Source organism: Rhineura floridana, chromosome 3 (genome assembly GCF_030035675.1).
Source record: "Rhineura floridana isolate rRhiFlo1 chromosome 3, rRhiFlo1.hap2, whole genome shotgun sequence".
NCBI classification, from domain to species: domain Eukaryota; kingdom Metazoa; phylum Chordata; class Lepidosauria; order Squamata; family Rhineuridae; genus Rhineura; species Rhineura floridana.
This window is the reverse complement of record NC_084482.1, coordinates 44,536,469-44,561,404: the sequence shown is the minus strand read 5'-3', so window position 1 is coordinate 44,561,404 and position 24,936 is coordinate 44,536,469. Positions and strand designations below refer to the sequence as shown.

The window sequence follows — 24,936 nt, the reverse complement described above, 5'->3', positions numbered from 1 at the left end:
TCTTTGGCATGGAAAACACCTGCCAACCCAACTATCTAGACAGATTGACCAGTGTGCCTACTTTGAGCCCTTTTTAGTTGCAACAACCATCTTGCAACAGACTGTGAACAACATGAGCAGAACTCGGCAAACAAAATCTATTTTGAATGAAACAGAGTGGGGAGCTCAAATTGAATTCCAAACCTAAGTGCTGTGAATGCTCCAATTTGGTAACTGATTTTAAGATACAGTGATTCCACTCAAACATGCTCTGCAGTACAGATAATGCCCCAGGAAAGAGAGAAAATTAGATGCTATTTTCTAAGGATAGCTTTGGAAGCAGAAAACAGGAGATAGATTTAGACTGATAAAGGTCCATCAGCCAAGGTTTGCCAAACTGCAGGGCTTTTTTCAAAGACTATGCCCAAGGGCAAGGTGTTGGCTTTATATTCCCCTCTTCTTCCTACTTTTTTTTTTAACTGAGAACACTTTCATGTGTATTTCTTACCTAAAGCAACTAACTCAATTTAATTTGCATGTTAACTAGCAGGAAGAATAGAAGATTAATTCCTACAAAGTAAAGATACTTCTCATGCAATCTTGAACAGAGTAGTCACATACAATAAAAAGCCATACTTTTGAGAAACCTGCTCAGTTTGAATCACTGGGCATTGGTTACCAACCAAAACCAAAGCCAAATGGAGTGCACTGCAATGTGAAACTAGTAGCAGACGGTGTCTGCTGAGATATCCAATAGGAAAGCAACATTCTCGTTGCAACCAGTCCCCAAACCTAAGCCCTTTATTTCCACCCTTCCTGCACAATCTCTGGACCGGCCATGTTGTTCAAATGCCTGTTCACAGTCTTCCAAAGCAGCTACTTTACTCCCAACTTAAGGATGGAAAACGGAATATCGGTGGACAGCAAAAGAGGTTTAAAGATGTTCTCAAAGCTAATCTAAAAAAATGTAACATAAGCATCGAGAACTGGGAAGCCTTGGCCCATGAGCATCCCAATTGGAGGTCGGCCATTATCAAATGTGCTATGGACTTTGAAGAAGCACGAGTACAGGGACAAATGAGCTAAGCAGAAGGCACGTCAAGCAAATCCTCATCATGACCATCTTCGATCTGGAAACCTATGTCCTCACTGTGGGAGGCTGTGTGGATCCAGAATTGGCCTCCATAGTCACTTACGGACACACCGTTAAAGACCTTATATTGGAAGACAATCTTACTTGGCCACGAGTGATCGCCAGTGATGAATGCAAAAAGCTTTTAAAGACTCTAATCACTTTGAATCCAAAAGTGTCCTGAGAGGAAGATTAATTAGGGTCAGAGGAAAAGCACCTCCTCTGATCCTAATTAATCACCTCTCCAAAGATTCTTCAAGTTGTGAAGGGGCAGAGAGCCCTAACACATTTAAATATCCTGAAAGCAGGGACAAAATCTGGGTCTGAGGATGTGTATGCTATGAATGTAGACTTCCTTTAGCCTCAAATTTTCCCATATGTTGCAGCCACAGAGAGATAAATATACGTTGCTATTCTATACTGTACTGCTCTCGTTGGGGGGTAAATAACCAGTTTCCTCCACACCTAGTTCCACATTTCAGTACAGCACTACAGGGCAATTGCACAATATTGCAGAGGGGTCGCCAATGTTTTTGGGCCATTGAAAACATCTGAAATTTTGAGAAAGTACCATGGGTGCCAGTCACACATGACTATCATGTGCTATGTGTGGCATAACACAAAATGGCTGCCATATAATGTGTATGGCATAACACATCATGCCATGTCTAAAAGCATACCCTCCCAAAGGGGAAAAAAGCACCTACATCAGCCACCATCACATTCATGCAAAGAGAGAACCTCTTCGTGCCTCTCCGTTTAGAATGAAAAGGAGGATGTCCAATCCTAGCATCCAAGGAAGGGGGCATGTTCAATGTGGGAGAGGCTGAGCCAGTTCAAACAGGAACTGAGCATGAACAGCAAACATTCTCTTGTGCACTGTGTATTTTTGAGGAAATAATCTCAGAGATTTTTCACAGGTGCCAAAGTGGGTACAGATGGACACTCTGGGACCGGGTTGCCAACTGCTCTCCCACCAATTCCTTGGAAGCCCCCATCTTGCTTTTATACTACCAAATCCCTACTGGGAGGAAGGGCATGATATAAATCTAATAGATAAAATAATAAATAAATAATAAAATAATTTCAGACCGAACACAACACCACAAAGATCTTAAAGCAACTCCAAGAAGAGCAGCTTCATATTATTAAAATCAGGCAAAAATAGGAAGTTCTCCAACTCAAGTCAAGTTAGTTACTAAAGGCAGGGGTAATGAGTGAGGTCTTTAAGGCCCATTTAAAACTCACAGGGGATGGGGCTTATCTCACGTCCATGCAATTGCATTCCACAATTGTAGAGTCACCACTGATAATGCCCTCATCCTGTGCTAACCAATCTAACTTTCCTTATAGGCAAGTACCTCAGCAGGGTTTCAGTGCCAGATCTTAAGATACAGGCAGGTACATGCAGGCAGTTCTTCGGTAACCAAGTCCCAACCCATTTAGGTCTTTAAATGTCATCACCAAATTTTCAACTTGGGTCCAGAAATGCACTAGCATGCAATGCAACTGGTACAATAATGGTGTGTAGGTTCTGATTCCCTACCTCCAACCAAAAGCCAAGCAGCTACATTTTGTACCAGCTGAAATTTCAGTTTTTAAAGGCAGCCCCATCTAGAGTGCTTCATAATAATCTAGTCTGGATGTCACCAGTGCACGGATCACTGAGGCAAGGTTTGTTCTCTCTAGATAGGGTTGCAGGTGGTACACCAGTTGAATCTAGAAGAAAACACCTCTGGTCATCACTTTTACTGGAGCCTTATTTTATTTGTATAGTAATAAAACAGAACGTCCATTGTATTTTTATTTATTTATCTGATTTGTATCCCACCCTTTCTCCCAGTAGGAGCCCAGGGTGGCAAACAAAAGCACTAAAAACACTTTAACACATCATAAAAACAGACTTTAAAATATATTAAAACAAAACAACCATTAGAAACTTATGCACAGTAGCGGGACCAAAGAGATTGGCTCTAATAGGGCCCAGTAACAGCCCTCAGAAAAATGTAGTAAGGAAGCCAAGCCATAAATCACATGGTCTTTGATGTCTGTATACTAATGCCCAGAGCATGGGAAACAAGCAGGACAAACTTGAACTCTTAATACAGGAGGGCAATTACGACTTGATAGGTATAACTGAAACTTGGTGGGATGACTCCCATGACTGGAATACAGCAATTGAAGGATACAACTTGTTCAAGAAGAACAGAAGGAATAAAAAGGGAGGTGGAGTTGTGCTGTATGTTAAAAATATATATCCCTGCACAGAAATACAGGAAGATGAGCTTGGTAGCTCCACTGAGAGTATCTGGATTAAAATTAATGGGGCAAGTAACAAAAGGAATGTGGTGCTTGGAGTCTACTACCGACCACCCAATCAAGAGAAGATGAGAATGTAAGTTTTGAAAACCAAATTGCCAATGTTTCAAGGAGGCATGATGTAGTAGCAATGGGGGGTTTCAATTATCCCGATATCTGTTGGGAGACAAATTCTGCCAAACATGGCCCCTCCAAGAAATTTCTGACTTGTGTTGGAGATAACTTTCTCCTACATAAAGTGGAGGAAGCAACCAGAGGATCAGCTATCCTGGACTTGATTCTAACCAATACAGAAGATTTGGTGGATGAAGTGGCAGTTATGGGAACTCTGGGGGAAAGTGACCACACCATACTTGAATTCTTGATTTTAACAGAAGCAAAAGCTGAGAGTAGCCATACATGCACCCTGGACTTCAGGAAAGCTGATTTTAATAAACTCAGAACAATTGTAAGTACGGTTCCATGGCAAGCCACCCTAATAAGAAAGGGAGTCCAAGATGGGTAGGAGTTTCTAAAAAAGGAAATTCTAAAAGCGCAATGGCAAGCAATTCCAACAAGAAAAAAGGGGGGAAAGAGCAGAAGAAGCCAATGTGGCTTCACAAAAAGCTTAGAGAGGACCTGAAAACAAAAGGACACATACAGGAAGTGGAAAGAAGGCCAGGCCACAAAGGAAGAGTACAGGAAGGTATCACGGAATTGCAGGGATGGTGTCAGGAAGGCTAAAGCTGAGAATGAGCTGAGGCTAGCGAGGGATGCTAAAAGCAACAAACAAGCTTTCTTCAGGTATGTCCATAGTAAAAGACACAGAAAAGAAATGGTGGCACAGCTACTCAATGAGGATGGCAAAATGATGACAAAGAAAAGGCAGAAGTCCTCAATTCCTACTTTGGCTCAGTCTTCTCCCAAAAAAAGGCCTATGACCCTCCTGGGAAACATGAAGTAGAAGGGGCAGGATTGGACCTTGAGACTGATAGACAAATGGTCAAGGAATACCTAATCACTTTGAATGAGTTCAAATCGGCAGGGCCCGATAAACTGCATCCTAGAGTATTGAAGGAACTGGCTGAAGAACTCTCAGAACCGCTCTCTATTATCTTTGTGAAATCCTGGAGGACTGGTGAAGTGCCAGATGACTGGAGGACAGCTAATGTTGTCCCTATCTTCAAAAAGGGCAAGAAGGAGGAACCGGGGAACTACAGACCAGTCAGCCTAACATCAATCCCTGGAAAAATTCTAGAGCAGATTATAAAGCAGTCAATCTGTAAGCACCTTGAAAACAATGCAGAGATTACTAGGAGCCAACATGGATTTATGAAGAACAAATCCTGTCAAACTAATCTCATCTCATTTTTTGATCGGGTAACCTCCCTTGTAGACTGTGGGAATGCTGTGGACATAATATATCTCTACTTCAGCAAAGCTTTTGACAAAGTGCCCCATGATATTCTGATTAGCAATAGCAAGCTAGCTATATGTGGGCTGGATGGAACTATTAGATGGATCCACAGTTGGCTCCAGAATTGTACTCAGAGTGCTTATCAATGGTTCCTTCTCAAACTGGGCGGAAGTAACGAGTGGGGTACCACAGGGCTCGGTCCTGGGCCCAGCGCTCTTCAACATTTTTATTAATGACTTGGATGAGGAGGTACAAAGTATGCTTATCAAATTTGCAGATGATACAAAATTGGAGGGCATAGCTAATACCGTGGAAGTCAGAAAGAAAATTCAAAGGGACCTTGATAGGCTGGAGCATTGGGCTGAAAACAACAGAATGAAATTCAACAGGGAGAAATCCAAAGTTCTACACTTAGGAAAAAGAAACCAAATGCACAGTTATAAGATGGGGGATACTTGGCTCAGCAGTACGACATGTGAGAAGGATCTTGGAATTGTCAATGATCACAAGCTGAATATGAGCCAACAGTGCAATGTGGCTGCAAAAAAGGCAAATGCTATATTAGGCTGCATTAACAGAAATATGGTTTCCAAATCGTGGTCAGTACTAGTTCCCCTCTATTCAGCACTCGTTAGCCCTCATCTTGAATACTGCATCCAGTTCTGGTCTCTGCACTTCAACAAGGATGCAGACAAACTGGAACAGGTTCAGAGGAGGGCAACAAGGATGATCAGGGGACTGGAAACAAAGCCCTATGAGGAGAGACAGAAAGAACTGGGCATGTTTAGCCTGGAGAAGAGAAGACTGAGGGGAGATATGATAGCACTCTTCAAGTACATGAAAGGATGTCACATAGAAGAGGGGCGGGATCTCTTCTCGATCGTCCCAGAGTGCAGGACACGGAATAATGGGCTCAAGTTGCAGGAAGCCAGATTTCGACTGGATATCAGGAAATACTCCCTAACTGTTAGAGCCGTACGACAATGGAACCAATTATCTAGAGAGGGAGTGGGCTCTCTGACACTGGGGGGCATTCAAGAGGCAGCTGGACAGCCATCTGTCGGGAATGCTTTGATTTGGATTCCTGCATTGAGCAGGGGGTTGGACTCGATGGCCTTGTAGGCCCCTTCCAACTCTACTATTCTATGATTCTATGATCTTTTAAAACATTCTTTAAAAAAGCTTTAAAAACATCCATTTTTTTTTTAAAAAAGTTTTAAGATCATATTAAAAAGCAATTCCAACACAGACGCAGACTGGGATAAGGTCTCTACTTAAAAGTCTTGTTGAAAGAGGAAGGTCTTCAGTAGGCACCAAAAAAACAGAGATGGTGCCTGTCTAATATTTAAGGGGAGGGAATCCAAAGGGTATATATGTAACCCTGAGAGAGCCAATCTCCGTTGGTGGCTCTTAACAGGATACTACCTCTCAGCAGCCAGCACATTAAATAATGCCACCTGTCAATGAGAGTGATCAGAGAGAGGGTCTTTTGGAGGAGTGCACCCATCTATGTACTGTCCTAGACCACCTAGGGAAACATCAACATTAGCATCTTTCAGGAGACAGGTCAAAACAATTTTATTCACTAGGGGTTTTAATTAGGGCTGACATTTAACTGATTAAATGTATGAGTTGGGTCAATTAATCTATCAATTAAGTTTGGACATGGGGGAAAATGTTCAATCTGAAACAAGAAGCGCACATCCTCCATTTTTAGATGGAGCCAGAATGTGTCACAGCAGGCATCATTTTAGAAGAGGCATTCCTTCTATTGTGAATGAAAAGAAAAAATGCTCTTTCAAATATGGTGCTTGCCATTTGACTTTTTTATAAATACTTGCATTACAAATAATACTTTGTAAGAATAAAATCTACTGCCTGATTAAAGGGTATATGTTTTAGTAGATGAAGTTGTTTTAATTTATTAATCTAACTGATTAATTGATTAAGCACAGCAGCACTACTTTTAAAGGATAATTTGTGGTGTAAATGCTGGCTTATTTTTATTGTTTTGCTTTTATCTGCCTTTATTGTTCAGTATTTTTATGAAGCTGTTGTTGATTTTGGATTATAATTATTTGCTTTCCAAATGTTTATTATGGTGAAAGCTATCTAACAGACTAGGAAAGAGGAATATAATTTTTAAAATAAATAAATAAAATTAGTAAGAAGGCATTTACTGAGAAGCACCACTCCATTACCTATCACCTCAGCAAGAATAGAAATGCATTATGAATATTGCTTTCCTTTCCTTTTAAGATTTTGTTCAAAATAAATCAAACTATGAAAAACACCTTAGATAAAAATTGCAATACCCACAATCAACTTTTTTAAAAAAATTCTATCCACAATAAAATGAAGCTACTATTCTATGGGCCTGAGCTCTTAAGGGGCATTTTAAAAAATTCAAAAACAAATCATTTCAATATTTCTTGCTCTAAAATGCTCCAAAATTTCTTGCTCTAAAATGAAGGATTTCTTTAAACGAAGTGAGGCTTATCTGTATACTACTTTTTTAAAGTGTGTTTTCAACCCGATTTAACACAACACTGGAGTAAAGTTATACCTCTCTTGCTGCTATGCAGGATCCATTATTTAAAAAAGAAAAATCAATACTATGATAATAATCTGGGTCAAATTTGTGTACTATTATAGTACATCTTCACCACTTGCATAAAGGCATGTAGTTTCAGAGGTTGTGTGAGGAACTTCACTTCCAGCACATGAAACGCTGAAAAAACCTCAAAGGACACATTAATGAGCCAAAATGAGAAACATTTATAATAATCCCGTAAAAGGTGAATTTGCTCCATTCCCTTAAAAAGAAAAGGATAAAATGCAACATTAATAAACACTAGTCATTCCCACATTCAAAAGGAGTGCAGGAAGGGGAGCAGTAGAAAATCTTTGCTGAAAGCCAAGTTGGCAGAATCGAAGTTTGAAGTTAGAGAATGCAAACCGCTGACTCCAAGGGAGACAAGCGAACACACACACACTCGACTCTCTACAAGGAGGGATGCTCTGGGGCTTTGCCTAGCCCATTGAGTCATCAACATTACCCATTGCAACAAGAAGAGCTCAGCTTCCAGGAGATTACGAGTCTCTAGTGCAGCCAGACACACACCCAAACTGGCAGAAACCTGTTCTGCCCGGATCGACTCTAGCTATAGCAGCAGCCGCACGAGCTCGAACCTGGAAACGTGGAACGCGCTCGCGCCCCCGCCGAGAAAGGCACACGCGCCCGCGCTCTGGACAGCTCTCCGGGTTCCCAGTCTGAGGGAATGCAAGTGTAATTAATAGAGGCAGAATTTTGGTTTACACGGGGTTCTGCACTGGGAGCGTGCTGTATTTATCTCCGGTTTATCCTGCAGAGCTGCTAAAGAGCCGACCATCACACTCTCCCGATAATTTGAAAGGGAGGGGCGGTTTTGATGTCATTTGAGCAGCCAGACTCCCGAATACTGCAGGCGCAGCTCTTCGAAGCTTGTGCCGGGGGGGCCGGCACAGACAGCTCTAATAACACAGAGGAATGAATGTGAAACCCACGTCTTCTAGCGCTGACGGGGGCCGCATGGCACGGTTACAAAGCCCAGAGCCTCCACATCTATCTATAATCTGTACACGCACATGTAGCAGGTCCTTCTGTTATTCTTAGGAAATACACAGACTGCAGGGAAGGGGCGAGAGAGAGAAAAGAATTCTTGCAAATGCAGGGGAAGACAAAACCTGGGGGCTTCCCCAAGTAGAAAGCTGACTTTCTTCCTCATACAATCTGCAGTTTACCTTAAGGGACCTCACTCAGGGCGCAGACTTTGCAAAATGGGGGCGCTCATCTTGGCTGAACGAGAGCTCTTGGCTTTTTTCCTTCGTTAAATACATTGATCCATGTAATGCTCGAACTGGATACCCCTGACACCAGCATGGCAAATTCAAGCCGCTGCAGCTGCTGAAGTTAGAGGCGGGGTTAAAGGACCCTGAATCCTCTCGAGCAGAAATCAGACGGGAGTATGACCTCAGAGGCTTCGAGAAAAAATAAAGTGGAAAGCAACTTCTGTTAGGGGTGAGGGATATTAGTGCGTATGATGGGAGACAAGCGCGAGGGTATTAAACACATCCAACATTGGCGATATGAGGAGGGAGACTCAAAGAGAGGAAATAAAGAAGACTCTAGTGAGGAGCTTCCTCTGGCTAAGGAGACCTTTCCAGTCCAATTGCCATCCTAAGCACATTAGCCAAGAAAGTCCAATGTATTAAGCGGCGTTTACTGCTGAGTAATCTTGGCTAAATTTTAGCAGGGGCTCAAAATAGACGATTATGACTCCCTCTCCACTTTTGCAATATGTTTCACTGAATGGGGGGGGGACAGAGGCGCTAGCAGGAAAAGCTTTCATTCAGGCCAGTAGCACGTTCTACTACCACGACCGCCTCTAACAAGCGAGCGTGCGTCGAGTTGGGGGACGGGAGCAGGGCTGGCTTATTCCACCGAATGACAGCAAAATAGGGGTATTATGAGGGGAAACGGCACGAACGAAAGGAGACGTGGCAGAGCCAGGCCACTATCCAAACGTAACCGCCTCGCTCTTCCCGCTCTTTCCTGGGTTCGCAGAGGCATCTTGCCCTCACCCATCCCGCCGCCCGGCGCGCACACAGCGCGTCTCTTTGCCCCCTCCCCTTCAGAGCACGCGGAGGCAGTCAGTTCGTTTACTGCAGTTGCAAAGCCGGGCCCGGCGCGCACATGGCGCTGCTGAGCTACAGCGCGCGCCGGGTTCGCCGGCAGAGACCGGCTCTAGCCGGTATAAAAAGCTGAGCTGGAGTAAGGAAACGGAGGAGACGGCAGCGGTTGCAAAAAGGGCCAGGCAGGAGTGAGGGGAAGGGAGAAAACAAGGAAGGGGGCAAGTGTTTGGCAGGAAAGGGGCAGCAGGCAGAGGAAGAGCGACCTTGTGAAAACCTTGGCGCGAAGGGGCTACTCAGTTGGGCATGGGGCAGCCTTGGCACAGGCAGCGGGAGCCTACTGTGGGATAACGAAGGGGGCTAGTTGCTCCTCTCCCCCCGCTGAAAAGGGTCCGTTTTAGCCATAGGCTCCATCCTCTCCAAAAGGGTCAGGAGTAGAAGTCTGAGGCGGCTGCTTTCCCCCGAGGACCTTTTTTTAGCCGGGTCCTTGGCTCCCGCTCTTAAGGCGAGGGGTTGAGTATTCCAGGCAGCCACCTCAGCATGTTACTGATCAGGTTATAGGCCAAAGCTGCACTTCTCTGCGGCTTGGGGGTAATCTATTCTTCCTCAACTTTCTCTCCCCAAGTAACAGCAGCAGCAGCAACATCTTCTACTGGTAAGTGACTTTTCTTCTGGAGCCTGAAGTTTGGTTGCCTTGCTGCTGCCATTTTTTTAAAAAAAACAACGTTATTTGCTGTTTTCATCTAAAGAGCATGTCTTTTCTATTTTAAAAAGGATACGGCTAAATTGTGTCTTAAAGATGCCCACAGTGATGCTAAAATTTCGTATCCTCGTGAGTGGTTTACTTTCCCCATCCTGCATCACATGGGATGTAAATAGGATCTTTCTTCATCCATATTCTTGAGGTCTGAAGGGTTTTTTCCCTTCAGAAGAAAACATTCTCACCTCTCCCAGAAGAACCTCCTTGTGTAAAATAGTATTCTTTCTTTGGTCGCCCCCTCTCTTTTAAAAATAAACTTAGCTCATGGTTAATTGTTTATGCAAAGCCATAAACCTGGGCATCTCTGCATTCCACTAAGGTATCAAGACGCTTTAAACCAGATTGAAGATAACTGTATGGCACAATGTGACCGTCAAAAACCTTTCCCGCGCTCTCTGGGACTGCAAGTTATTAAGGCAACTCATTCCAGATCACCCTCACATGTTGCTTTCAGTTGCATCGCCCAAGCTGCAGTCAGATCTTTCTTTGGGCAACAGCGGGGGTGGGGAGCTTAAACACACCAAATGTTTTACTGAAGTGAAATGCCCTGAACTGAACCTGCAGCATTGGTACCCATCATACACTTTGCAGAAGCGGATCAAACTGGTATTGAAGCCCATCCTGTGCAGCAGAGATGAGAAAGGGCATTTAATCAAGCCCAGATCTGCCTTGCAGATGCATCAAAGTGTACTGGCTGTATCTGCTGTATGGCCAAGCATATTACAGTCATGGATACTGCAGCATATGGATGCATTTTTCTTTCTGCCCCACATTCTGAAAAATTGAATTACAAATCTTTATTTTTAGATGATTTGTTACAATTTTAATATTAACTTGACATGGTATATTGGAGTGATATATTTAGCCAGGTTGCATTAATGTTTTAATTTGAAAAGAGTCCTCTTTTTGTATTTACATAGAATACTTGCACTATTAGGGTTCCTCCAAGCATGAGATGATTGGACCATAGATTGTCCCATCCAGTGGTTTCATAAGCACCCGCGCATTGCAGGCATTACTAAAAATAATGCTGCTCTTCCAACTAGTGGATTCTTTGTATATGGCTAAGCAATCTATACCTTTACTGGCTTTGCAACTAATGATCTACTACTACAAGGCAGCATTACAATCCCTTTGGGTTATAGCATGGATGGATTTGATGAATGGATAAAAGATAATCTTCCTCTGCTTTGGTTCTTGCAAATTTAAGTTCAAAAACTGCCTACATTCTATAGCTCCACAGCACTACAGAAGGGCAATGGAAGTGGGATTAATTTTGAAAGCTAATATGCTATATTCTTAAGTACAGTTACTAGTTACTGTCAGTTGCTAACCATTATCAAATGTTTGAATGCATTTTAAATTTTCTTTCCATGAGAAATCCTGAAAACCATTTTTTTCTAAATCTTCCAGTACTACACCTGAAAGAATCTCTGAGGTCAATATGCAAAGTTAGGCATGCCTGAACTCACTGACTGATATGTCCAATGGTTTACACACATCTTACTTTACATACAATGGAGTTAGGCTATCCATAAGATAAAATTGAATCACTCCCTATAATCAGTAACATTAAGACTGTATATAATACCAAAAATTACATATTGCATGTAGTTAAACTTGAAACATTTTAACTGTCTAGTAGAGCTTGTCATAAAACAATGAGTACATTTGGGTGTTTTTTTATCCAGTGTTATAGCCATGTTTCTAAGCAATTCAAAAAAAGTAAAACTGATACGTAAAAATAAAAATACTAGCTGTTGATGTGAGATAAAATTAAGGTTTGCTGAAGGAGTTTTCCTCTTTTTCATAGGTCAAACAAGTCCTTGCCTCTAGGAAGCTACAGTGTAGCTTCCTGAGGAAAGACAAGTAGCTGAGGAATCCCAAGCTAGTGAGCCATTTTTCTTTCCCTTTTAAGTCAGTTACGGCTATCCTGGCCAGCTGCACAAAATTTATTGCATTGTTACATTTGTTCTGTACTTGCAATTTGCCAAGTTGCTCTATAGTACACTATGAAAATGTATTTACTACCCTGATGCAGTTCTAGCCATCTACTATCCTGGGAGCAACAAAATCACCTAGTAGGTCACATTTGTCCACAGAACTAGTCCAATGAAAAGCAGAATTTCATTAGTGATTATTCTACCTTAATCTTTTATTTTAGTGTGGCAAAAAGAAAAAAAAATAGTGTATTGACAAAATTATAGGACATCTGCAGTTTGCAGTGTAATGATAGCCCTGATAGTCACCAGCCAGATGCTTTACTGGGTACTTCATAAGAAAGACAGTTGGCAAATAAGGATTGATGTAAGGAAAGTTGACATTTGTAGCTGAATTTCCTAGCCATTCATTGCATTTTGACTCACAATGGTGCTGTAAGTTTGTTATCTTTTTATTTTTTAACAGCAAGTTACTTCAAAAGGTTAGCAATATGTAGAACCACTAGATGGCAATGAGGAAGTACCCAGCTGGGTCCAAATAAGTCTGAGCTACATAAAGCAGCAGCATAAGGACCTTCAAGTCTGCTTGATTTTGTTGCTTTAGGGTGAACTAGCCAACTCAATGTAAGTCCCTTATCAACAGAATTCAAAATCCTGGTGTGGATAGTTTACACTATGCAGAAAATATGTGCAACTGCCAGATAGGCTTGGCCTGTGAAATAACTAGTCTGGAAGGAAGGAGGGAAGAGTTGTTTCTAGGGGGTGTTAACTGACTGCATATGCAACACAAAACTTTAAATTTTGGAGCATCCTTTCATAGTATTTGTGAAATTTCACAGGGCCTTTGGGTTTATCATGGGTTTTTCACTAAATTACTTCCTTTCCACTGTATTTGTCAGATGACTGTCCCTTAATTGCTTGGTCTTAAATGGAAACAGCTGGTCCTTATGATGAAATATATTTTTCTACTTCTTGATTCAACTAGTCCAAGTTGATCCTAAAAGGACAAACTTTGGTTAGAATACTGTCCTGAAGCAGCAGAAAATCTTTGCTTCCCAACTCTCTCTGGGCACTATGAAAAGGCAGTTACTTTTTGTAACAAAGGCTGTCATCCCAAGCCTGATTACTAGGAAGTAAATTCCAATGAACTGAGCAGGCTTACTTCAAAGCAGACATGTTCAGCACAGGGGCTTATGACATGATTTTAGAAAATGTCTTGATCTCTCTCTTCCTCTCCCCAATTCCAGGTTAATAATGACTGTCAAAGCAACAAGAATGTCATGCATTGCTCCAAATGTTTATACTAAAGTGCCTGATGGAGGATGGGGCTGGATTGTGGCGTTTGCTTTCTTCTTTGTAGAGGCCCTGACATATGGCATTATCAAGTCTTTTGGAGTCTTCTTTACAGACCTAGTGCAAAGTTTTGATGAAAGCAACAGCAGGATATCATGGATAATCTCAATATGTGTATTTGTACTAACATTTACAGGTGAGCATATGGTAGATCTTGTGTTAAAAGCAGGAACTCTTAATAGCCTGATCTTGTACCACGTTAAGCAAGCCTAAACCCATTATTTCAACAGGATAACAAGTGTCTTACTCTGCATAAGATTGGGCTGTTAGGATTCTGTGGTTTTATGGCTGTAATATGTGCATATATATCACTGTCCTACATAAGTAACAAGAAATGGTGTTATGTATGGCATCCGCATACTACTTTAGTGTTGGCAAACCCTAAAAAGCAAATCTGCCCACACACTTGACACCCTGCTTATGCACACAGACTGCTAATACTTTCAAAAACCTCAGTTTCTTGGACTTCATTATAGGGCTCGCATTGTGATTTAACAGAGAACCAGAAAACTAGAGAACTAGGTTTTGCTTCAGTCACAAGGACAGTTACCTATAATAACTGCTACTGCTGTTTCTTATCAATGGAGCAGAGAGGTTCAGTGATAAGGATTTACAAGTGCCACTGTAAGAGTAGAAAAGAGAGTGGGGGAAGTAGGAGGGCAAGAGAATAGAAATCAAAGATGTAGAAGGAAGGCACAATGACAGATGCCGTTAAATTGTTTTAAATTGTGTTTTTAAATTTGTATATTTGTTTTAATGTTTTAAGTTACTGTAAACTGCCCAGAGAGCTTCAGCTATGGGGTGGTATATAAGTACAATAAATAAATAAGATAGAGTTAAGTTAGAGTTGGGGCACAATCTACTTATCCTGCACCACCCCCATTGTGATGAATGGGGACTTAACACAAGGACAAAGTTGGTTTCAGTGTGGCTGGAACAGGAGAAGCTAGTAGACAGAGCTCTTTAGTGTTTGTTGCAACCAAGTCAACTCAATCAAACCAGCTCTTCTTCAAGGAAAGATAAATTTGAAAGAAGAAACCAGAACAATGAGGGCTTGCTTCTGACATACAGTTGTTTTCTGATTTAATTAAATCACATTAGTTGAGCTTCCTGTCTACTCTTAGTGTCTCTGTGTTAGCTTCTGCACTGTATGGAAGCTTTATTCGAGTTTACTGACATAAGAGAAAAAAATCCCTTGAGACCTGTCTGTTGGGGCTTAATTAATACTTTAAAAAGAAGAAATGAAACAAATACGTAACTACTACATTTGAATCATGGGGACACTGGCCTACATGGTATCAGGTTTCTTTCATATTTAATATAAAGGTGTTTGGGATGGGGGTTGTAGGTTTCTTGGGGCCCTACCAACCTGGAGTTTGCCTAATCACAACTAAAATATTTTTACAAAATAAGAAAATGGAGGGTAGGTAGGCCTTTGGGTTTTTTCTAGTAACATTAATCCATTGTTTATGCAAGGGGGAAATACTACAACTGCTTGTAATAAAAAAAGTCAACAAAGTTCATTCTTGCATCGCATGATGGGAGCTACTATTGCAGTTTAAAAGGGGTACAGAAAAAGTAATTATTTTCTTTTGCAGCTCCTCTTTCTACAGTACTGTCTAATCGTTTTGGTCATCGTCTGGTGGTGATGACTGGAGGTTTACTGATCAGTACTGGAATGGTTGCAGGATCTTTTGCACGCACAGTTGTCGAAATGTATATATCAATTGGCATAGTCTCAGGTAAGTGGCATGGTCCATTTTTTAATAACATTTTAATAAAAATTTTCAAGATAAATGTTTATATTCAGGGCTGGAAGCAGGCCAGATCACTAGTGGCCAAAATATCTTGAAAAAACGTTAACTCAATACTAATTCTTGGTAGGACTTGGGTTTGTGGAGTTACCTGATTTTGTTGAAACAACCCTGTTGTTGTGAACAACAGGATACATCACACTAAGATCACATAGATCACCTTACTTACTGGCAGAGTATATACTGATATCTTCCCATTAAAAAACCTGTTGGGAAGCATTCACATAACTTGAAAAATTACGTTTGTTTGTTTGTTTACTGCCCCATAGCTGAAGCTCTCTGGACAGTTTACACTTGCCGTTAATGAGAATTGGCTAGCAGTGCAAATACTTAGCAAGCAATGTCACTAATGGTGGGTGGTATGTTGAGAGTGAGTGGTGTAAAAAAACCCACTAAGATAAGGCAAAGGGTTTAGTTCCGTATCTGCACTTCCATAACTGTCTTGTGCTAATGGCATCTGTTTGGTATTTATTCACAGGCTTAGGATACTGTCTTACCTTTCTCCCTACTGTCACCATTCTGTCACAGTACTTTGACAAAAAGCGTTCACTGGTCACAGCAGTGGCTTCTACAGGAGAATGTTTTGCTGTCTTCTCTTTTGCACCAGGTACTGAAACACCTTGCTTAGATTTTCCTATGATCACATGGTGACTTGAATCTTACATACGTCTTAATCAGCTCCATTGACTCGATGGTGTAACCTTAATTCCACCAAATGTTTGATTAAGAATCACCGAATGTTTCATTAAAATAGGGTGGAGAGATTCAATGCCTTCAGCTAGGTTTTTCTCAAATTTTCAGTTGAATTGGTTGTGGAGGCTCCCAAAATTAAGAAGTCCATAGTTCAGATTATAGTGGTTCTGTGGGTTGCTCTGCTCTTTGCTGAGGCGTTCAGCTGGAGTCTAGATCAGTTCTGTCTTTGCAATACAGCAGGAAGGGACCAACCCTTGGTGAGGGAAGTGGAACCCAAATCTACTGGATTCCAATAAAACAGTTCTCATGATATGACTCTTAAGGTCATGTACCTTTGTAAGGTATTAAGAAACTAGATCTACAGCTGAGCCAAAATATATTTGCACTCAGGACTAGAATATGTTGCTTCACAAAAGCATAGATCATATTTCTGCACAAAAGTAGGTGGAAGCAGCACTTGGCTATCACTTCCATTAATAAACTTTTTGAAAAATTGGGCAAGAAAAGATGTGTACCAGACCTTCAGAATGCACAGGCCTTTGCTAGAGCCAAATCCTTCATTCCCCTCAGAGCATGCAGATCTTCTTTCCATTCTTAAGAGGAATCCCAGGGACATATGTTAGCTGGAAAGTCATGGGCGTGGAGGTGCAAAAGGGCTTATCAGGATCTAGGAAAGATGGGAAAATAACCACAGCCTTTGTAATATAAAAGCCTGCAGAATTGAAAATGTAAAGGGGACTAAGCTCCTGCCTTTGTAATTATGTCTAGAGGCATTTTCTATTTCCTTGGTTATTAGATATAAATTCAGACCATCCCCTCCCCCAAACAAGTTTGGCACTATTTTTACAATATTTGCAGAGCATAATGGGTTGTATTGAACTAACTTTTAACTGTAGACCCAGTGGAATTAATGAACCTAAGTTACTTTTAGTAAAAGCTAGTTCAGTGACCTGACAGACAACCCCCAATGGCCTGACATACTATCTGATGGGTTCCCAGTATAGATTTTTCCAAGCTAAAAATAAAACTAAGCAGTAACCCCAGCTGCATGAAACAATGCATAGCCTGTGTGGAAGGTTATTTGGTGTGGAAGCCACAGGGTTTATCACTTAGTTATGAAATCCAAAACCTGAAGTCTTGAAAGGCTGGATTGCATCAACCCTGTTTGAATGTGCTAGGATAAGATGTACAGTGCTTTCTCCTAGTAGTTTTCCAACCTGGAAAACATCGTTTGCCTTTAAACTGCATCACTTCCAGCTGTGTTACAGAAGAAGAAACCTGCCTTATCTCTTGGGATCATTTAATCCATCCTATTGAGTGTTAGGGAAACATCTTTTTAAATTTCTCCAGAGGGTGTATGTTTATTGGAAAACATACTAATGACTGGAAAAGTAAGACCTCTGCACTAGATTCCCCCAAACAAGCTATGCAGTATTGTGCCCAGTTTGTGCTGATATCTGTTGCCCTCATCACTCAGTCTTTCGGCATAACATATGTAAGAAATTGTATGTTTTATGGAGACAACATAGTTTACCCAGGCAAAGAAACAGTCTTGGTGCATGAAACCTCTCGCAGATTTATACTGACAGGCTTTGTCCCAAATCATTGAGTCAAGTGTGTACATGTTGTAACATTGAGACAATGTGAACAAGTTGAGGGCATAACTTGACCCCAGAATTTGAACCTCAGTGTTATTTGTGTAGTATTATAAATTAGAGCTTGCTGTTCCATTAGTGAAATATGTATTTTACTTTTTCCTGTCTGTAGCTATCACTGCTTTGAAGGAACACATTGGTTGGCGATACAGCCTCCTGTTTGTTGGTCTACTGCAGCTTGGAATTGTTGCCTGTGGATCGCTGCTGCGTCCCATCATAATCAAAGCGCAGGAAGTAGTGAAAGTATCACCAGTGGAAGAGCAAAAAGAGACAAAGTACATTCTTGAAAATGAGCAGACACGGACCTCAATAGATTCCATTGACTCAGGAGTAGAAGTAACTACCTCACCTCACAACATGCCTGGAGATGCCAAATTAGAACTGAAAAATGAAGAACCAAAGGAAAACACAGATATTCTCATAGAAGCTAAAAGCATCCCTATCAAGCAACCAAAACCTAAACTTCTAGACTTCTCTGTAATGAAAAACTATGGCTTTATTTGTTACGCACTTTTTGGTTTATTTGCTACTCTGGGATTCTTTGCTCCTTCCCTGTACATAATTCCTCTTAGCATGAGCCTTGGAATCGACAAGGATCGCTCTGCATACATACTGTCAGCAATGGCAATTGCTGAGGTCTTTGGCAGAATCAGCGCTGGCTGGGTCCTCAACAAAAAGCCTATCCGAAAAATTTACATTGAACTCATCTCTGTCATTCTGCTGGATATTGCCCTCTTTGCCTTCCCTCTTGCTTACAATTTTTGGGGACTAATGATGTGTAGCATTTTCTTTGGGTTCATGCTTGGGACAGTAGCAGGCACGCACATTCCTATGTTGGCTGAAGATGATGTGGTTGGCATAGAGAAGATGTCCTCTGCTGCAGGGGTTTATGTATTTATTCAAAGTTTATCAGGGTTGGCTGGACCACCCCTTGCAGGTAAAAATGAGTAATTTCCTAGAGAAACCCCAAAATGTTCTAAGTTAGATAACAATCAAGAAAGGAAACAAATGCTTTCAAAGAGAACTAGGGTGAACTAAGATCAGGACTGATGGATAGACAGCAGCAGACAGGAGTTGGAGCATGCCTGGAAAATGGTAACTAGGAGGTGAGCAATCAAAAGGAAAAGTCTGCAAAACGGAAGACAATTCTACACAAATAGCCTATGCACATTTTCCACAGAAGTGAACCACCATCAGTTCCCTGAAAGAGTGTGACTGCCACCATCTAGGCAGCTGTCTTGTGAGACTAAGAAGCCTTCACCTAACCAAAACAAAAACCATCTCCCAACACATTTCCCGTCCAAGGATCACTAAGACAAAAGAAAGACAATTTGACTGCTGGTACTGTTGTAAACATAGTCCTTTTAATTTATAACACACTTTAGAATAACTCTTGTGTGTTACCCTGCACAACAATTATTTAAGGCAGGTCATTTATCCAATTTTATATGTGGGGAATAGACCGGGGAGAAGGTGACTTAGCCCAGGGACACACTATTAGATGCTCATCAAGATAATACTTGAACCCAGGTCTCCCACACAAATCCAGATTGCTACCCACATTCACAGCTACTCACACCCTTGTTGTGGGTTCAAGTGTAAATAAGCAGACTAAGAACAGGGAGAGAATAGGACTAGGACTTTAATCTCCTTAAAGGTTCACAAGGGAAAGGCTTAAAGAATGCAAAAGCCTGTGAGAAAGACATCAGCTAACATATCCAATTGAAACTTACCAACATTAGAAAGACAGCAAGCAGTCACTTTACCTGTTCCTCAAATAGTTCTTACAGAAGAAATGCACTTCCTTTAGCAGTTGCTTCTTTGTTGAGAAAACATGCTCCATTCTATGAGAGCTATGGTTCTTTATAGCAAGCAAGTTGTTATTGCTACCACAACATACGCAAAAAGCCTTGCACTGGGATAATATTTTAAAATGAGTTGTATTGCTGGGGGGAAAACGACTATTTGGAAATTGCAATTTGATGCAATACAGTGGCAGGTTTGCTTAACCGCAGGTCAAGAACTTTAGCAGTATTCCTAAAACTATTTACAAGCTTGACTCATAGGACGACTGGGCTAAAATCCAAAGCACACTTACTTGGAAGTACTTTAGTCAAGTATACACATAGTTTCCAGTGATTTTGCAAGCCCATCTTCTAAGAAGCTTGACGATTGTGGCTGCAAGCTACTCTTTTTTTGTAGTTTCAGAGATTACTCTCGGAGAACCCCGAAACATCTTTAACACTTTGCAAATAAAGGGATATAGCATGAGAGAAATTTAAAGTGAAACACTGAGTGGGGGAGGGAATGCTGTGCATACATGAGTGGCACTTCCCCTTAGAGTTTTCATCTAGCATTTCCCTTTAAACAGTTCTCACATCCAATCCCCAAATTGCTTTTTGAACTTGCGGAATATGAGTTTGGGTTGTCTATAGATGCAGCTCTGAAATGACAAATCTACAAAAAGTTTAAATGAAGTTGTACAAAGGGACTGAACAAGCTGGTATAAAATGAAGCTTTTGACATAAAATTCAATGCATCTCTCCTCTCTCACCCTTACAGGTGTGCTAGTGGATACCACAAAGAACTATAGCTCTGCATTCTATTCCTGTGCTGCTGGCATGCTGTTGGCTGCTGTGTTCCTTTCTTTGGTGATGCCTTGTAAGAAAATACAATATCAAAGAAAGAAGCAACAAGTCGAAGAAAACACGTCAGAGCCCTTGCAGGATGTACCAGATGACTTTATAGAGCCTGATCTTGGAAAAAATGAGGATTCTTTAAGAGGCAATGACAGTATGGCCTGATTTAAAAAAAAAAACATGCACACACACACCCTTTGGGGAAAAAGCAAGTCAGCTCTGATCCACCTTCTGAAAGCTACACTTTAAAGGAAATGCAAAATTATAAATGTGAACAGATGCTATCAACCCTTTTGAAAGATTGTTACATAGTTTTTGTAATCACCTGGAATGCTTAATACCATTGATTGACCCCATAAGTGCACTCCTATCGAGCATGAAACTGTGGTTCAATTCTCATATTCCTAACAAAGAGATAGGCAACACATAAATTTCTTATCAGTTTCAACTATTGTGCTAGAAGAGGGGTTCCCAAAATGTGGTCCGTGAGTTTTATTTGGGTGGTCTGCAGCATGTCCATATTAAATACTCCTATTGATTGTAACTATTTTCATCTCTTCTCATATGGTATTTTATTGTATTACAATTTGTATTCCATTGAATTCAAATTGCAATACAGTAAAAGAAATAAAAGCAACAAGATGCAATAAACATATAGCACTAAGGTACAGCATATTACAATAGCTACATCAGGTGGAAAAATCTGGTCTGCCAAGACCCTCAGCAATTTTTAAGTGGCCCATAGGGGGGAAAAAAGCTTGGGGAACCACTGTGCTAGAGAAAAGGCAAGTATATGTCTTATAGCAAAACACCAATCATTCTGAACTTTGCTTAGCTTTTTTAAAAAAGGATTCTCCTAGATATTAATTCCAAAGAACAGTAGGACAAAGGGGGATATGGTATACTTAATAGTAGTTCCCAAACTTCCCCCCCCATTGACCACTTGAAAGTCTTGGCAGACCAGTTAATGATTTTTCTCTGTGTTGTAGCAATTGTAATGCACTGTGCTAGAAGCTGTATAATTTTTAATTTTATTTTTGTGGCTTTTATTTCTTATATTGTATTTTATTGCGTTACAATTTACATTCAACAGAATTCAAACTAGTACAATAAAATACAAGAAATAAAAGAAGCAATAAAAATGCAATTAAAAATCAGTATGAATATTTAATATAGACATACTGTGGAACACCTGAATGAAGTTTGCAGACCACTGGTGGTCCATGGACCACAGTTTGGGAACCCAACTTAGAGACTTAACACAGGATTTTTTTTTAATTCCTTGAATTTCATATATGTTGGAAAGTTGGAGGCTACCACTTCCATTTTTATGGCCAGTTGTTATTGCAGGTATTTCATATATGGTCTGCGCAGTAAACGTCACAAGATGTCACCCTAAGAGTCAGAAATTACTCGCACTATAAGTGCGGGGACACCTTTACCTTTTATTCCACCTCAGACTAACTTTACACAGTCCAACCCTATGCATGTTTATTCAGAAACTTTGAGTTTGACTGCTTTCAGTAGACTGCATTCCCAAATAAGTATGAATAGAGTTGCAGCCTTAGGTTGGAATCCTGTACACAGCTTTATATCTGTGTGGTCATTCTAAACCCCAAATCAGTGCTGCTTGAGGAAGATAGGATTAGAAAGAGATATTCCTCTGCTGGGCTTGGATGGTGGGTGAGCTTAGCTCCAGCAGATGCTCCCATCGCTCTCAGAAGTGGTTGAGAAGCTACTGCTAATAGTGTTCCCATTACCAGTAGCCTGCAGAAGGCTCTAAAGCAGGATGTTATGGGACAGAAATGTGGCAGACAGATCTGCTAGATCCATTTCCCAGGGAAGGGATTGATTTTGGCACCTCTGCTGTGCCAGTCTGGAGTTGGCATGACAAAAAAGACACAAACCCCTTTGCAGGGCTGCAGGTACTGCTCAGTCCTTCCTGTTCCCTCGTTAGGATTGCCTACTCCATTGAACCTCGGGGGATACCTCTGAGCACTATTAAAGTCTTATTCTCTTTTTGTAGTTGGATAAACCAACTTTATTGTTATCTTTTTAAATTTAAAATTACCTACTTATTTATTTTAGAGTTATTAGCAGCTGCCTGCCTGGGCATATTTGTGTGGGTTTTTTAAAACTTTCCACCAGTCATTTTAATGCATTGATATTTAACTTTTATTGACATGTGTTTAAAGGTGTAGGTAGCAGTATACCTGTTCTTTTTTAAAGGTGTAGGTAGCAGTAGTCCTGGTTTTTTCTGTTAAAAGAGTTTTGAGGGAACCTAGGCCTTTAAAAGCAAAAACACAAGGCACACACATCCTGCTCTTGAATTGAGTCCCAAACAGGACTGTAGTTCCAGTTGGTAATACACTGAAGGCAGGGTTCTGTATATCTCTGAACATTGACACTTGATCCAGTAGCATTTCAAGCATGATTAATACAATTCATGTATTAAAACTGAAAACGATTTGTTGAATCTGGTGAGAGAATTTTCAAGATGAGATACAGTGAAAAGAAGGTACTGATACATTGTGAAGCAGATCTTCAGCTTTCACAGTGAGGCCCTATGGCTGTAGGCTTAAGCCAGTCTTGCACCACCTGAGAATGTGAAGCCTATATGCTTTGGGGCTATTCTTACATTTGGTGTCTTCCATACAATCACCCATGTGAGTGTACAGGACCAAAATGCCCATGACCCTCCCTGAATTGCACTAACTGTGTGTGTTGTCATACAGCCTACACTGCTGCCATATGCAAAACTGCAACTGCCATTTATTGAGCAGCCGTGATCACACAAAAATGGCCTCAATCATCAACTACATGCAATTCTCAATGGGCCATGTGCCCATAAGCAGCTGCATCAGTGATTAAGTGGAAGCCAAATGTATGAACTAGGCCTTGGCATCTCATGTAGTTGTCAATGTTCACTGCAGTGATATTCTGCATGAATTGGATTACTACAGAGAACCGAAGCAAAAAGAAACTTGCTATTTAAAAACATGATTATACAGGTATGGCAGTTTAAATGTTTAAAATATAACAGGAATGTTCAACAGGTGCCAGAGGCATCAAATAACTGGTCCTAAAAATTATGACGCCACCATCCTGGGTCACAAATTGTTAATGCAGACATCAGTAAGAATTTTGCTACTAGCTTCAGGGACAGTATAATTGGACACAGTTGGTTTTTCCTCTCACTTTCAGTCAGTTATGTGAAAGGGAATTATAAAAATGCCAACATGTTGGCTATTCACTTATTCTAGATAACTATCAATGGTGACACATGCTTGCGTGCCCCACTTTTATGCATATTTTTGTCACTAGACAACTCTGGGACAAAATGAGTAAATGGTTTGTTTTGGTTCTGAATATACACAGTACAGTTTCAAACATTTCTTAACAGTTCACTGGGAGTGGAATTGTATGCTCACTGCTGTGCTAAGATGTTTATGCATCATCAGCCATAGAAATGAGGACAATCTGATCTTTTTTTAAAAAAATAATCACCAGCACGTGACTACATTGTTGAAAGTCATTGCAATTTCAGTGTGGTTAAAGCTTAAAGCCATTTATCAGGATGCTGGTTGATTTTTAATGGAACATACTTTCAAGGTAAATGTCTTTAATATCAAAATACTAGGCTGTGTTCCTAAGCATACTTACTTGCAAATAGGTTCACGGTGTTGTTGCCCCCAAAACATGGGAAAAGATGCTCTTGAATCAGAGTGGCTTTAGCAATCCACCCTCCCTCACTGCCTGAAAACTACAATGTTGCAGTTTAGTATCCTTTGAATAACTTCAGCACTTTATCATGTACAGCAGAACCTTGATAGATTGCCACTGTAAATGGAAGATATCCACCACCCCTGACCAGGAGGTGGGTAGCTTTTCTGATTTTGAATTAGCGAGCAAATGAACAAAACATGAAACTTGCATTCACATACTGTGTTATTTATTTATTTATTTAGCAAACATACCTTATTACTTATTCATCACTATACCTCTAGCAAAGCAGTAAACATACTGTATAATATTATACAGTAATTATTAAATTAACAGCATCTTAGTAATATAAGACCTCAGTACTTTTGCTATTATGACTTTACTGAAGATAACATAGTAAGGAGTGTATTATATGTTTGTGGGAAAACCTAGCTGTCCAGTTTAACAAGGTTCTACTGTATCTCTTTTTATACAAGGATATCCATTAGTAAAGCGTATAACTGACTGCATCAAAAATTACTGTTTATGTACATACCATATTAGCATGACCAGGAGCGTATACATCTCTGTGCACAAAAGCTTCAAAATCAGGATTAAACCTGGTCGTAGCAGGATTGCTGGTTTGTTCTGTACTGTAATTAGTGAACTCTGGAAGTGCTACCAAACACTGAGTTTTGCAATAAACTTTTTAAAAGAAAAAAGTGTTTATCCTTCAGTTTAATTACTCCTCTTTATTCCTCGATCTCCTAATTTGTCTTCTAGCCAAGCAAGTGGTATACATTAAAAACGTATGGCAATCTCACACATCGCAAATGGCTATAATGGGGATGGGGTCTGGCAGCTTTGGAAATCTGACTGGCCA

At 40.7% G+C, this 24,936-nt stretch overlaps 2 protein-coding genes across 10 annotated transcripts in view; one reads left to right on the top strand and one right to left on the bottom strand.

The window, feature by feature from the left end:
* Positions 1–24,936, bottom strand: part of ARSG (arylsulfatase G) — a 154,361-nt gene that overhangs the window by 115,699 nt on the left and 13,726 nt on the right. For 2 of the 8 annotated variants that reach the window (XM_061615604.1, XM_061615605.1), the window contains exon 2: positions 16,578–16,724. The exons of 4 other annotated variants lie outside the window; for them this stretch is intronic. The gene's annotated coding sequence lies outside the window, so the exon portion shown is untranslated. Of the gene's footprint in view, positions 1–7,885; positions 7,962–8,609; positions 8,785–16,577; positions 16,725–24,936 lie in introns of those variants that run through there. 2 more of the 8 variants (XM_061615606.1, XM_061615608.1) reach the window with 2 other exon arrangements.
* SLC16A6 (solute carrier family 16 member 6) lies at positions 9,549–24,763 on the top strand. 2 transcript variants are annotated; one of them, XM_061615612.1, is made up of 6 exons: positions 9,549–10,152; positions 13,445–13,686; positions 15,149–15,292; positions 15,843–15,971; positions 17,825–18,649; positions 20,275–24,763. In XM_061615612.1, exons 2-6 carry the CDS (start codon positions 13,452–13,454, stop codon positions 20,514–20,516), a joined length of 1,575 nt encoding a protein of 524 aa, XP_061471596.1. In that variant the 5' UTR covers positions 9,549–10,152; positions 13,445–13,451; the 3' UTR covers positions 20,517–24,763. The 2 variants fall into 2 exon arrangements, 1 of the variants encoding a protein (XP_061471596.1); XR_009761254.1 differs by having other exon boundaries at positions 9,553–10,152; positions 17,825–18,818; positions 20,275–20,291.

What these genes read in the sequence shown, in the direction of transcription:
- SLC16A6 (XM_061615612.1), top strand. Translation starts at nt 13,452, where the DNA reads ATGACTGTCAAAGCAACAAGAATGTCATGCATTGCTCCAAATGTTTAT. An exon ending in ATCAATTGGCATAGTCTCAG is followed by an intron (nt 15,293 to 15,842) that starts GTAAGTGGCATG and finishes ATTTATTCACAG; the next exon opens with GCTTAGGATACTGTCTTACC. An exon ending in GGCTGGACCACCCCTTGCAG is followed by an intron (nt 18,650 to 20,274) that starts GTAAAAATGAGT and finishes TCACCCTTACAG; the next exon opens with GTGTGCTAGTGGATACCACA.